This window comes from Mastomys coucha, unplaced genomic scaffold (assembly GCF_008632895.1).
Source record: "Mastomys coucha isolate ucsf_1 unplaced genomic scaffold, UCSF_Mcou_1 pScaffold21, whole genome shotgun sequence".
Lineage (NCBI taxonomy): Eukaryota > Metazoa > Chordata > Mammalia > Rodentia > Muridae > Mastomys > Mastomys coucha.
In genome coordinates, this window is record NW_022196904.1 from 18,141,659 (window position 1) to 18,155,872 (window position 14,214).

The 14,214-nt window shown below is 43.7% G+C and overlaps 1 protein-coding gene across 1 annotated transcript in view; it reads left to right on the plus strand.

The window, feature by feature from the left end:
* LOC116100306 (zinc finger protein 721-like) overlaps positions 1–7,007 on the plus strand; it is a 27,408-nt gene extending 20,401 nt beyond the window's left edge. Inside the window, 3 exon segments of the mRNA XM_031384126.1 lie at positions 1,689–1,777; positions 3,313–3,439; positions 4,571–7,007. Of these exon segments, the coding sequence (XP_031239986.1) occupies positions 1,689–1,777; positions 3,313–3,439; positions 4,571–6,375 (2,021 nt within the window). The 3' untranslated portion in view covers positions 6,376–7,007.
* The last annotated feature ends 7,207 nt before the right edge of the window (positions 7,008–14,214 follow it).

A 14,214-nucleotide genomic window follows, 5' to 3' on the forward strand; every position in this document is an offset into this window, starting at 1 on the left:
TGCAGGTCTTTCTGCATGGTGTTTGCCAGTTATCGTCTCACAATTCAGCTTAAGTTGTTTTAGAGTTACGAAAATATTTTGAGGGCTGGAGAGATGGCTCATCAGTTAAGAACACCTACTGCTCTTCTGAAGGTCCTGAGTTCAAATCCCAGCAACCACATGGTGGCTCACAACCACCAGCAAGGAGATCTGACTCCCTCTCCTGGAGTGTCTGAAGACAGCTACCAGTGTGCTTACTTGTAATAAATAAATAAATCTTTAAAAAAAAAAAGAAAGAAAATATTTTGAAAAGATATTTTTAGGTGTAAGTAGATTTTTGTTGTTGTTGTTGTTGGGAGAAAGGCAGGCAGATCTGTCAGTTTGAGACCAGCCTGGACTACAGAGGAAGTTCCAGAACAGCCAGGGCTACAAAGAGAAAACCCTGTCTCAGAAAACAAAAACAAAAACAAAGAAGTTCCGCAATTGTCTTTCATGGATTTTCAGAAATGAATAAACCGAAAAGCAACACAGAAGACTGAGCTACCAAAAGGATTTCCATTGGCCTCACCCTAGTTAAAAAGGTTCACCAAGGCTTAGACATTCTGGGAAATGTAGTCCCCAGAGGGTGCATCCGCTGAGGAATTCTGGGAATTGTAGTTCCGACACCTGCCAAGGTCAAAGTCGTTCCGCTCCCGGGAGGGGAGGCTGCGTGTGAGTGTTTCCTGTGAGGTGAAAACCTGGGGCGTCGCTTGGCAATTTCGTTTGCGCCTCTGCACCTGATGTGTACCTGATTTTGAGGCCCAGGCAGAAGCGGAGCATACGGGTCTCCTCTCGCTGCCTGAGGCGGGGCTGCGCGACACTGACACACCTCAGCAGCTTATAGAGCCCCAAGAGAGGCTAGCTTCCCAGGGGAGCCTGGCAGAGGAGCTGTGATGAGAGATGGCCAGTGTCCTGAATCCTTAAGTGGTATGCAGCTCTACTTTTTATGTGATTCCCACCCCCATTTATTTATTTAAATAAATAAACAATTTTTATTTTATTAAATTTATTAAGTGGATTTATTAATAATTATAAGTAAATAAAAGAGGAAGTCAAAAGACAACTTGTGGGAGTCAACCCAGTGGTGCCAGAGACTCAAACTCATCAGGTTAGACTCAGTGGCAGTTTCCTTCACCCGTTTAGCCATCTTGTAGGCCCAAACTCCCCTTTCCTTAGGGTTTAAGTTTTTTTGTTGTTGTTTTGTTTTGTTTTTAAATTGGTCATTACTTTCATGCCTGTGGGGAAAGAGGCTTTATGGAGGCTCTTGCAAATGAACAATGTTTGCTAGTAATTAAGTCTTTTAGAGTGAGACACAGAAGAGGGCAATATCACTCCTATGTATGGAAACTATATGTAAGATAGCTGTCACGGTTGACAGACCCTTCTAAGAGTAGCAGTTAGTCATGACACAGCATGCATCAGAGAATTCACAGCTTAATAAAGATTTGTTTTTCTGGAAAACCCATCACCACAGGCAGCTTTGTGAAGGTAAGAGTGCCCAGCACCCCTGAAGCTGCCAGAAATAGAGAATGAGAATGTGGTGAGTGAGTCTTGTAACCGGAGGTTTACACTACTGATTAGTAGGAAGTAGGGAGAAAAGCCTGGTCAGCTCGCACAGCCCTTGGGGCTGATGGAGAAGCTGAGGAAGCCATGTGGACCCACTGTCCTAGCAATGTTCTCACGAAGCCCTTCCTCCCCCAGCTCGCTTCCCAGAGCCCTGCCTTGTCTCAAAGAGAAGAGAACAATGACCAAGTTACAGGTAAGTCGGGTTGCTTCCCCCATTCCCTACAGAGCTAGGGATAGGAAACAGGACCCTGCATGCTGGGCCAGTGCTCTGCAGCCACCATAGCCTATTGGGCAAGTTCCAGGCCACTGAAGGACCCTGTGCCCAAAACAAAAACACCCTAGACAGCACCTGAGGAAGGACACCAGAGGTTGGGTTGTAGCCTGTACATGTAGGTGTACCCTCATGTACACTCACATGCGTGCACACATGTATACACACATGCACACAGAACACTGGTCACCCTCATTTCCTGCATTGGGCATCCTGAGAAGTCATTTCCTGAACAACCAGGGAGCGTCTGGCTTCTGCCATCTGCACGGCTTCCGTGGTGGACCCAACTCGGGTGATCAAGGAATGAAGAAAGGACAGACTCACAGACACATGTGCAGACAAGTTGGGATTGAATGAGCCTTGTGCTCTGATGGAGACACACCAGCGGCATGGAAACTCAGCACATTCATTAGACACCACTGAGCACCCAGGAGTCATGATTCAGGAAACTGAAACATGAATACTAAATGCAAAGGGGTATTTTACATGGTGTTCAACCAAGCTCTCCAGCTACATGATACTATCAGTTCCAAGGAGTTTTGCTTGTTTTGCTACCAGCAGTGGTGATTTTCCCAGTTAATCTCTGAGTGGTAAGTATTCCTATTTCTCTATATTCTAGCCTAAACTGGGCACTTTTGAAAAGTCTTAAATATTTTAAAAGATCTTCAGTACTTTGGTAAGTGATTAAAAATAGCAATTTGTCTGAAACTTTCACTTAATTAAACTTTTGTTTTAAACTTACTGTTTTTATATGGACAGTACATTATATTCAGTATATGTTATATATTGGAGATATATAATATATATTTACATGGCTGAACACCATGTCATATAAAATATATGTATATATATATTATATATGTGTGTGTGTATATGTGTGTATAATTCAACTTTTTTGGAACACTATGTGGCCATGAGTGTCATAATGCAGACAATGATAGTGTTGTTGGACATATATTGGCGGCTTAATGCATATCATACAGTGTTCTAGGTCCTTTCTGTGATCTCATTTAATCCCTTCAGTGACATTGGGAAAGGAAGGAACCTCAGTTGAGGAAATGCCTTTATAAGATCCAGCTGTAAGGCATTTTCTTAATTAATCATCAGTGTTGAAGGGCCCAGGCCACTGTAGTTGGTGCCATCCCTAGGCTGGTGGTCCTGAGTTCTATAAGAAAGCAGAGTGAGCAAGCCAGTAAGCACCACCCCTCCACAGCATGTGCATCAGCTTCTGCTTCCAGGTCCAGCCCTGTTTGAGTTCCTGTCCTTCCTTCAGTAATAAACAGAGATATGGAAGTGTAAGCTAAGTAAACACTTTTCTCCCCAACTTGCCTTTTGTTCATGGTGTTTTGTCCCAGCAATAGAAACCCTAACTAAGACAACAGGCTCTGTTTAAACAGTTCCTCAGGTCCTAGTGACATCAGGAATGGAACTGAGGTGGCGTGTGCTTGCTGTCACAGGAGGCCGTGACCTTCAGGGACGTGGCCGTGGTCTTCAGTGAGGAGGAGATGGGGCTGCTGGACGCTGCTCAGAGGAAGCTGTACCTCGATGTGATGCTGGAGAACTTCAGGAACCTCCTGACCGTGGGTGAGGATGGGGCTCTGTGTCCTTGGTGATGTCAGAAGTTCACATCCTGTGTGTCTGTTGCACTCCACTGCTTTCCTTTTAGGTTTATTTATTTTGTATTTTATGTATATATGAGTGTTTTGTCTGCATGTGTGTCTGTGCCACATTCATTCATGATGCCTACAGAGGCCAGAAGAGGGCATTAGCTCCCCTGGAAGTGGTTGTGAGCCAGCATGTGGGTGCTATAAATACTCCCTGGGTCCTCTGGAAGAGCAGCCAGTGCTCTGTATGGCTGAGCCACCTCTCCAGCCTCCACTTTTTTTTTTTTGTTTTGTGGGAAGGTCTTGCTATATAGCCTAGGCTTGCCTAGAAATTTGATTCTCCTACGTATGCTTCCCAAGCACTAGGATGACAGGCCTTGCCCACTGTGCCTGATAGACCGCATGCTCCTAGGGCCTCACACTCCAACACTGCTGATCTCCATTTCTTTTCCTGCTTCGATATTTGTGTCTCAGGTGTTGTCCTTTGCATCTCTCTGGCCACAGTGTTCTTCCCTGGTGGAACTCCTGTCTTTGTCTCTCTGTCTCTCTGCCTATCTGTCTGTCTCTCTGTCTATCTCTCTCTGTCTCTCTGTATGTATGTGTGTTTGTGTCTGTCTGTCTCTGTCTTTGCCTGTCTGAATCTCTCTCTCTCTCTCTCCCTCTCTCTGTCTTTCTGTATATGAGTGTTTGTGTTTGTGTCTGTCTCTGTCTCTCTCTGTATTCATCTGCTTGGGAGTCCTCACAGGCCCTGCTTTACCTGTGTCTCACCCTCACTCTCTCCATTCTGCACTTGCCTCCACTGGTGTCTGAACACCAGCACACTTGTTACCACAGAGTTAGTGCTTCCTTCCCATTATCCTTCTGCCCAGCTGCGCACAGGCTCTATAGCACAGGCTGAGGTAGCCTTGAGCCTACACTCCTGGGCTCACCCCAAATTTCCCACCATGGTCAAATGTTGATTGTTCTTTGTTTGAGATCTTTGTTCCTCAGACCTCTCAGACATTCACCTTTGACACTGATCTTTAGTTAATATTTTCAGAAAGAAATAAGGACCCAGATCTTTGATGTCCCCATCCTTGCTGTTATCATCTTCTATTCTCTGTTCTTTCAGGATGCCAGAGTCCAAATAAGATGGTACCTCTTGACATAACAGGAATAAGGTGCCTTACACTGGGGAAGCTTCCATGCTGGCGAATGACAAGCCATGATGTCCACAAACTGGCCAGAGCTCCAGAAGACGTAATAGACCCTCAAGGAAAGGGTACTCACCTCCTGGAGCAGTGCCACTCCTCCTGCCATGGGGGAGCAGAACAGCTTTCTCAGGCCGCCAAGGATGATGGCTGTGTTGAGAGTCTCACAGTCGACCATTCCAGCACTAGTGAAAATCAGAAATTTCTGTCTGGGAGAGATCAGAGCTCTTGGAGTAAAACAGATCTTAGTGAGAGATGGAGCCATGGGAAACACTATCCTCAGACTCTGGTGAAAAACAACCCACAGCTGTCGGCTCCAGGTGTTAACATCCTGGGTTGCATTTCCCACCACGATAACAATATACTACATAAAAGAGACAAAGTCCACAGCAGCGGTGACTGTGATAAAGTCATTTTTCCCATGACACTCCTCACCCAGCATGGTGTTTACAGAGAACAGAAGGCCTACCAGTGCAGCAAGGGCCAAGAAGCCTTCAGGGACAGCCCTAGTCTGGAAGTCCATCAACAGACCCTCTTAGGAAAGAAGTCTTCTGTACATAGTACTCATGAGGACACCAGGCATAGCTCCAGTGTCCCCGTTCAACAAAGTGTTCATCTAGGAATGAAGCGCTACTGGTGTTATGAGTGTGGCAAAGGTTTCAGTCACAGCTCAACTCTTCAGACTCACCAGAGAGTGCACACGGGGGAGAAACCTTACAGGTGCAACAGCTGTGGGAAGGGCTTCAGCCGCAGCTCGGATCTCAACATCCACCGCCGAGTACACACTGGAGAGAAACCCTACAAATGTGAGGTGTGTGGGAAGGGCTTCACTCAGTGGGCACACCTCCAGATACACAAGAGAACTCACACAGGAGAGAAGCCATATAAGTGTGGAGACTGTGGCAAACGCTTCAGCTGTAGCTCGAACCTCCACACCCACCAGAGAGTCCACACTGAGGAGAAACCTTATAAGTGTAACGAGTGTGGGAAATGCTTCAGCTTAAGTGGCAACCTAGATATCCACCAGCGGGTCCACACAGGAGAGAAGCCATATAAATGTGAAGAGTGTGGGAAGGGTTTCAGTTCAGTCTCAAGCTTCCAAAGCCACCAGCGGGTCCATACAGGAGAGAAGCCGTTTCACTGCAACGTGTGTGGGAAGAGCTTCAGTCGGAGCTCGCATTTTCTAGATCACCAAAGAATTCACACTGGGGAAAAACCATATAGATGTGAAGTGTGTGGGAAGCGCTTCCCCTGGAGCTTGAGCCTTCATAGTCACCAGAGTGTTCACACAGGAGAGAAACCTCATAAATGTGAGGAGTGTGGGAAAGGCTTCAGTCATGCCTCAAGTCTGCAGGCCCATCACAGTGTCCACACCAGTGAAAAACCGTTCAAATGCAATGTTTGCCAGAAGCAGTTCAGCAAGACCTCGAACCTCCAGGCCCACCAGAGGGTGCACACCGGGGAGAAGCCCTACAAATGTGACACCTGTGGGAAAGCCTTCAGCCAGAAGTCCAGTCTCCAAGTCCATCAGAGAATTCACACTGGGGAGAAGCCGTTCAAGTGTGAGGAGTGTGGGAAGGAATTCAGGTGGAGCGTGGCACTTAGTTCTCACCAGAGAGTCCACACAGGAGAGAAACCCTACACGTGTCAGCAGTGTGGGAAAGGTTTCAGTCAGGCCTCGTATTTCCGTACACACCAGAGGGTCCACACTGGATAGAGGCCCTAAAACTGCAGCATTTGCTGTAAGGGCTGTAGTCAGAAATCACATCTTGTCTTCCTTCAGAGGATCCACACTACATGGACTTTTTAGTTTCTGCTGTCAGGGGGGCTCTATGCTGCTGACTGTTAAAAGTACCCCTAACACATACCCCCAACACACAGAGGCCTCAAGAGACTTCATAGGGGCTTTATCTTAGTATTTTGCCCTCAACTTATTCTCCTACTGTACTCATTATGCCAAGGGAAGAGAGTATTTTAAAATGGATCTTCTTAGCATACAAATAAAGTAAAAGAATTAAAAAGCATATATAGAAAAGGATTCTGATTTGATTATAAAAGGAAAAATTGGCAATTGTGAGGAACAGACCCAACAGGAATTGTAGGGCATGATACTAATGCTGAGATTATATCATTATGTGTAATCAATAAAGATTGGCAAAGAGCTTGTAGCAACTGTTTAGGAGAAATTAACAACAAATATCCTAAAGGCAAGTAACTTCAGTTTATATAAAGTAATTGGATTCACCCCATATTGTATAAAACATCAATTCCTGAAGCCCTTACATTTTATACTGATGCAGATAAGTTGGAAATGGTTGGTTATAATTCAGGAAAAAATAAGCAAAGTCATTCAAAGCCCATATGTTTCAGTTCAAAAATTGCCACACACACTTTGCGTGACGGCGGTATTTGAGGCGTAAACTTCAAGGAAAGTCAGTCTCCTGCCTCTGCATTGTCACCTGGCACCCCAAACTCAGAGGTGGCCCAGATATGTCCTCGTACTAGTGTGCTAGGAACTCACCAAGATATCATTTTCTTACAACTAGCAAGAGAAAATTCGGACATTGCTTTCTGACCTTCTCCAATGTTCCAAAGTCCTAGTCAAACCCTGGCTTGGAATGTTAAGCCATTCAAACTAATAGCCTCCAACATTGTGGGTAGGGCATTAAAGCTTACAGAATGAGCGAACTATCCCAGAGCAAGATCAGGTGAAATCCTCATTCTTAGTCAACATAGGCAGGGCATATTAGATTTGCAGCTGAATCACTCCTAGGAACTAGCTTAGCAGGTGTTCCCTGGGGCTAACGTCTGCTGGCCCAGAAAGGCAACATAGTTGAAGAGCTTACCTGGGCCGACCCAGTCTGTAACCATAGCAACGAACTGAGGAAGAGTTATCTACACCTGGCTTTTAGAAGTCAGGTGACCTTGGTGTGTGTGGGTCGCTTGCCTATGTAACTTCAGTCTAACAGAAGGACTTGGGGAAGAAAGACTTAGACTCACATGCAAGACTAGCACTAGAACTTAGATGGGCTAGGACTCAGATTCATGTATCTCTCGCAGTCCCCTGGGCCCAGGCCACTTGGGCCCGGGGGATGCAGCACCAGTTCAGAGGAGATAGCTGCTGCTTTAGACCCAGTATGTTTCAGATAGCCTCAGAGGTACCTCAACTGTTGAGCTGCCAGATTTTTCATTTCTCTTTTGCAATGATTGTAAAAGCCTCATGTCATTTTTAAAGAAATACACTTAGATCTTACATCACTCATGTGTAGTCTGTTTGTCAAAGCCGAATCCCGTGCCCACCTGGCCAGAATCCCTAGTCCTGTGGAACAAGGGACCCCTGTAAGAAACCCCGGTCCGCAGCAAAAAATCAGAGTTCTATGACATTCTTATGGTATTACTAGATATTCTTGAACCTCTTCATATAGTTACTGCCCTTAATATGTAGAAAGTGTTGTTTCATATGTAAAAACTGCTGAACTTACTTAGTATGGTCAAAATTAACTTCACTGTCTATTCAACTACAAAAAGTAATCATAGAGAAATCATCCATTAGCTATGGCACATGTCAGATTCCACACATGCCGTTAGCACAAGGTAATTATGATGATCACATTCCCTGTTGATGGGAAAGGTGCTAGCAGCTTCAAACTTTCATAAGAAACACCATAATAAGATTAAAGGTCTAGGGGGCTGGTGAGATGGCTCAGTGGGGAAGAGCATCGACTGCTCTTCAGAAGGTCATGAGTTCAAATCCCAGCAACCACATGGTGGCTCACAACCATCCGTAATGAGATCTGACGCCCTCTTCTGGTGTGTCTGAAGACAGCTACAGTGTACTTACATATAATAAATAAATAAATCTTTAAAAAAAAAAAAGATTAAAGGTCTAAAGGGGGATTTTTTCTATCACTTGGCAACAAGCCAAGAAAATTATAAAAAAAAAAAAAAAGTCCTATTTGTACTTTATATAACCAATCTCCATTACCTGCATAGAGTAACCCAAAAGTACCCAAAGAAATTAAATTTGGCAAATGGGTGTGTTTCATTTTGCAGAATTTGGAAAATTAAAATATGCATACCATACCATAATCAGGATTTCAATGGGCAGCTGCTTTAAGTTCTAAAAACTTGATTCTGTAATTGCACATTTATTTGAAGCTATGGCAATTATGAGAATACCTGGGCAGATTAAAAATGACAGTACTCTATGCCTCTAGTGAAATGAAGCCAATTTTTGCATATAATTGAAGCATATTACAGGTATACCACACAATACTATACGACAAGCAGTTATAGAGGGATCTAATCGTGCTTTAAAAGAGATGCTGAGCAAACAGAAAGTGACAAACACTCCTAGGGATAGATTACATAATGCTTTCTTTATTAAGTCAAAATTTTTAAATGCTAAAGATCAAAAACCAAGAGCAACTGAGAGACCATGGGTTATAGAAAAAAGTACTGAACTAAATCAGCCTGTTTATATTAAGGATGACCTAACTTGAGAATGAAAGACAGGAAATGTGTTACACTGGGGAAGAGGTTTTGTATTTGATTCAACAGATGAAAAAAAAAGTGGTAGATTCCATTGAAATTTATAAAAATCAGATTTGACAGGGAGGTGTCGCCTATAGATCTTGGTTGCAGATAGGAAGAAAGAAATCAAGAAGGCCAGTGACAGGCAATATTGCTGATCCCTCTACAAGGGAACAGCACTGAGAGTGGCTGAGATGAAAAGGTCTCCAGCCAGAACTTAAGCAAATCATAACTGATAAATCTTGTTGGCTACTAAATCCTCAGGACCCGTTATGCTGTCTGTTCATATGGAATGAATGAGGGTTTATTACAGTTTGGTTCTTGTGGTGGTTTGAATAGGTTTGGCCACCATAGACTCATGCGAGTTTGAATGCTTGGCCTATGGGGAGTGGTATTAGATGTGGCCTTTTGGAGTAGGTGTAGCCTTGTTGGAGGAAGTTGTGTCACTGTGGGGATGGGCTTTGAAGTGTCCTCCTATGCTCAGACTCTTCTCAGTGTGCAAAAGAGCCACCTGGTTGCTTGCTGAGGACAGTGCCCTTCAACTACCGTCAGATAGAGATGTAAAACTCTTAGATCCTCCAGCCCTGTCATGCTTCCTGCCATGATGATAATGGACTGAACCTCTGAAACTGTTAGCCAGCCCCAGTTAAATGTTTTCTTTATGAGAGTTGCCTTTGTTATGGTGCCTCTTCAGAGCAATAAAACCCTAACTAAGACAGAAGCTGGTACCAGACACTGTGGTATTGTTGTGATAGGCCTGACCGTGCATTTGGAGGAACTTGGATTTGAGGACTTTGGAAAGCAGCAGAATGCTTTAAATGGGGCTTTAATGGCCCGTACTAGTAGAAGCATGGAAGGTCATGATGCTGTCGGTGATCTGAACTGTGGGGGCTCAAGAGGTTTCAGAGAATTTTAGTATGTGCACTACAGACTGTTTTTGTGGTATTTTGGTGAAGAATGTGGTTGCTTTTTGCCCTTGTCTGAAGAGTCTGCCTGAGGCTAAGATGAAGAGGTTTAGATTAATTGTATTGGGAAAGGAAATCTCAAAACAGCCTAGTTTAGGCTTTGTCCTGCTCCCTCACCTGTAGGGCCCCCAGGAAAGAGTTAGGTTCAAATCCAAATCCATGGCCTGCACAACAGATTTGCCTGCCTCAGATTCCTCGGGCAATAGTCTCAAAGAGTGGGAGCTTCATTTTCTGTATTATTCTCAGCATTCCATACGAATTCAGGAGCATCTTCAAGCACATGTTGGGAGAAGGTCTCAGTTTTCCGAGGCTCACCCATGGGTGTAGGGATAATCTCTTGTGTACTGCGTTTATGCATCACCTGCCAATAAAAGGCCCATGACCTATTGGAAAAACGTAAAATAGAAGGTGGAACATCCAGGAGAAAGAGAGAAGGACTCTGGGAAAGAGCCAGATGTGGGAAGATTCCCCCTGGACAGAGGAAATCAAATGCATGGAACTGAGGAGCGGTAACTAACCTGGTAGCAGAGATAGAATAGAATAAATGGGTTATTTAGTTGTTGCGGGAAATATTTAAAAGTGGCACCATCCCATGCTATACCCAGCTACGCACTGCTCAGGTGGTCTACCGCCTCTGCCTCTAGGCTAGCCCCAGCAGCAACCGATCACGGTTCTCTTGCTATGGGTTCTGCTCACATTCTCAGCTATCCAATCTCTGTGGTCAGTGGTCCCAAATCCCAGTAACCCAGTAAAATCAAAACTCTTGAGGCTTGGAATTTTTAAGTCAGATTTATATCAGTAAATTCTCACCCCACAAAACACCCACACAAAGAACTCAGAGCCAGTTTAGATAGATATAAACTGCTCACCTAGATAAGACAAGTTGCCCTGTAATGATCTATCCCTTGTAAGATATTCATAGCTACCCGTGGCTATTTAAAGCCATTCGGAATCTGGATCATCTTGCTCTTCCTCCATCTTCCTATTCCCTCTGTATCTCTGAAAACTCTTACCTCCGCCTCCCTTTTCCCTATCCAATCGCAGGCTTCTTGTTGTATTAGTATTTAAATTAATTGGAGGAAAATTCTGCTACGTTTATTTATTTGAGCTAGTCATGGAACAAGCCGAAACTTTTGGTCTAGGCATTTATTAATAACTAAATAAGCTAGGAATTGGGGTGCGGGGGAAGGGGGAAAACATACAGTAACATGTGGCATCCAACATCTGGGCTCTTAGAATCCAGGTTTAGAGCCTGAGAAGGCCCAGGTGGAAGACAGGATGGTTCCCCACACACACATACACACACGCCCCCCACCTCCATTCCACCCCGCCCCCACCCCCGACAAAGAGGTGGGGCGGGGAAAGAGCAGGAAAGCCTAAGGAGGCAGTGTGGAAGGGAACTGTTTAAGAATCCCCAGCTGAGTAGACAAGCCAGCTCTTCTGCCTGAGCTTAAGGGAACAGTAGCAGTGGTACTCCGAAGCGTGGCAGGCTCCAGAGAAGGGACAAAGTGGGCTAGATGTAGATAGGTAGCCAGAGGGAAAACTGCAGCCCAATTCAGGTCCACAAGTCCAAAGCCTGCAGCTGCCCAGGATGAGGATTAAGAGCTTTCATGGAGCAATGAAGCTGGCTACACTACTCTGTTAACTGCAGCCCAGAGCCACCTTCCCACAGTGGACAGAGGTCAGAGGAGAGGCCCAGCCCACTGAGGCACGGCATATGGGCTCAGGTGTCCCCCACTGTTTCTGCCTCTTCCCTGTGGGAGAACGGGGAGGGGAGCTTGGAGCCAGCTACAGAGAGATGTCTGAGCTAAACTGCAGAGGAAGACACACCAGAACTTCTGACCAGGTAAAAAGTGTTTAAAATCATGCTTTAATCCCAAAGAGGGAAAGGAACTAGGTTTAAAATTATTGTAGCTGAGAATTAAGTAATTTGAAAATAAGAAGAGTCAGCAAAGAGAGTGTAAAGTAAAATTAAATGGAATGAAGAGGGAAAAGAGAGAAAATTAAATACAGAAAAATATATCAAGTTTTAAAGGCTATGGTAAGAGAGATAAACAAATGCACATGGAAATTTTAAGTCTCCAGAGAAAAGAGAGAGAAAGAAAAAGTCTGAAAAAGGAAAGAAAAGAAATAATAGATAAAGGTACATAGATGCTAAAGAAAGTAAAAAAACTAAACATAGACAGTAAAGAACAAAAAGGGGGAGTTTAAATAATAAAGTCTCCAAAGAAAGCAGAGAGTTAGGCAGATTTAAGAGGTAAATATTCTCCATGTTTAGAAATGGTAAACTGTAAAAGAGGGCATTTGAACCCCATGTTTTATCTTGACTGTCAACATACAAAATAACTTTATGTGCAGTAATGACTGTGGTTCTATATGCCTTTAGTCCCAGCACTTGGGAGGCAGAGGCAGGTGGATTTCTGAGTTTGAGGCCAGCCTGGTCTACAGAGTGAGTTCCAGGACAGCCAAGGCTACACAGAAAAACCCTGTCTCGAAAACAAAACAAAACAAAACAAAAGATCAGAAAAAAGACTTAGATTTAAAAAAAGGACTGAGGAATAGATTACTAAATTAAAGAACATATACTAGAGATTAGAGGATTCATTAAGCAGAGTAAAGAATCTTCAGAAAATGCTAATCTGGAAACTAGAGTGACAGATGAGAGAAATCCACAAAGGCATAAGGAGATTACAGAACAGCAGGCTGCACAGATGCTAGGTAAAAAAGCTCCAGCCGTAAGTCACATCGGTTAGACAGGACATTATATTAATATTGTCAAGGGTCAATTACTACATGATTCTGGTCACTGTCACCTTACAGCAATGTCATACTATAGCTTGTGTATTTCACTTTGCAGAGTTTGGAAATTTAAAAAAAAAAAAATGTGCACAATACCATAGATTCACATTCAGAATTTCAATGTGGTTTTGCCTTGGGTTCCTGAAAAGGGTGATTCTGAGATTAGACATTATTTAAAGGTGATGACTATCTTGAAAAATGCCTTTACAGATGTAAGCTGATGATAAGTATGTATGCATTAGAATACAACAATATTTCAGACAATGTGGCATAGAAAATGTTACAGTTATGTCTTACAATCTTACAGAAAAAGCAATTGTCTAACAGGACTTTAAAGAAAATGCTCATAGAGCAGAAGGGGGACACAGGATCTCCCAGAGATAAATTGAACAGTGATTTATTGACTTCACGTTTTAAAATATCAATGAGATAGGTAGCACAGCTGCTGAAAAGCATTGGATTTTGAAAAGAGCTGCTGAATTAGGTCAGCCTGTAAAAGTTCTAACTTCAGAATGGAAGAAAGGAAATATATTACATTGGGGAAGATATTTTGTGTTTGTTTCAACAGGAGGGAAAAAAACTGTAGATTCCATCCAAATTAATAAAAATCAGGTTCTTTTTGATACAGCCAGGTCTGCTTGTGGCAGTTACCTCCACTCTATTTCAAAGGTCTGGAAGAGTCTCCAAATGGAGTTTGCTTCTGTTGTGGCAAACTTGGCACTGCACAAGAAACTCCCCTTTGTCAACAGCAGACAAAACTCTGTCTAAGCTGGACAAATGGAATGTAGGGAAGTCAACTGCAGAACGTTGCCAAGAGAAGGTAAGCAGCCCTTCACTATTCCTGCTTCACAGACAAGTCTGTTAGACATACTGAGCCAGAAGGCCGGATGGATGCTCCAACACTGCTGAGGAATCTAAGTGGCCGACCAAGCCACCCGCTGTTGCTGTCATGTCTGTAGTTTGGGAAGCTGCTTGTTCTGCATTCCCTGCGTACTCTGGGGACATTTATTGCTTCACAGATCCCTGGTGGAATTGAAAACTAGATAGCTAAGTGTATAAACACACGTAAGCTCAGTGTGTTTAGGATTCAAAAGTACTTTTAGTTTTTTTTAGGTTGATAAATGAAAGCTATGATAAAAAAAATGATTTAAGTACAGACTCTGAGTTCACCAAGTGACTTAGTCAGGGTTTCTATTTCTGCACACCAAGAAGCATCATGGCCAAGAAGCAAGTTGGGGAGGAAAGGGTTTATTCAGCTTACTTCCACA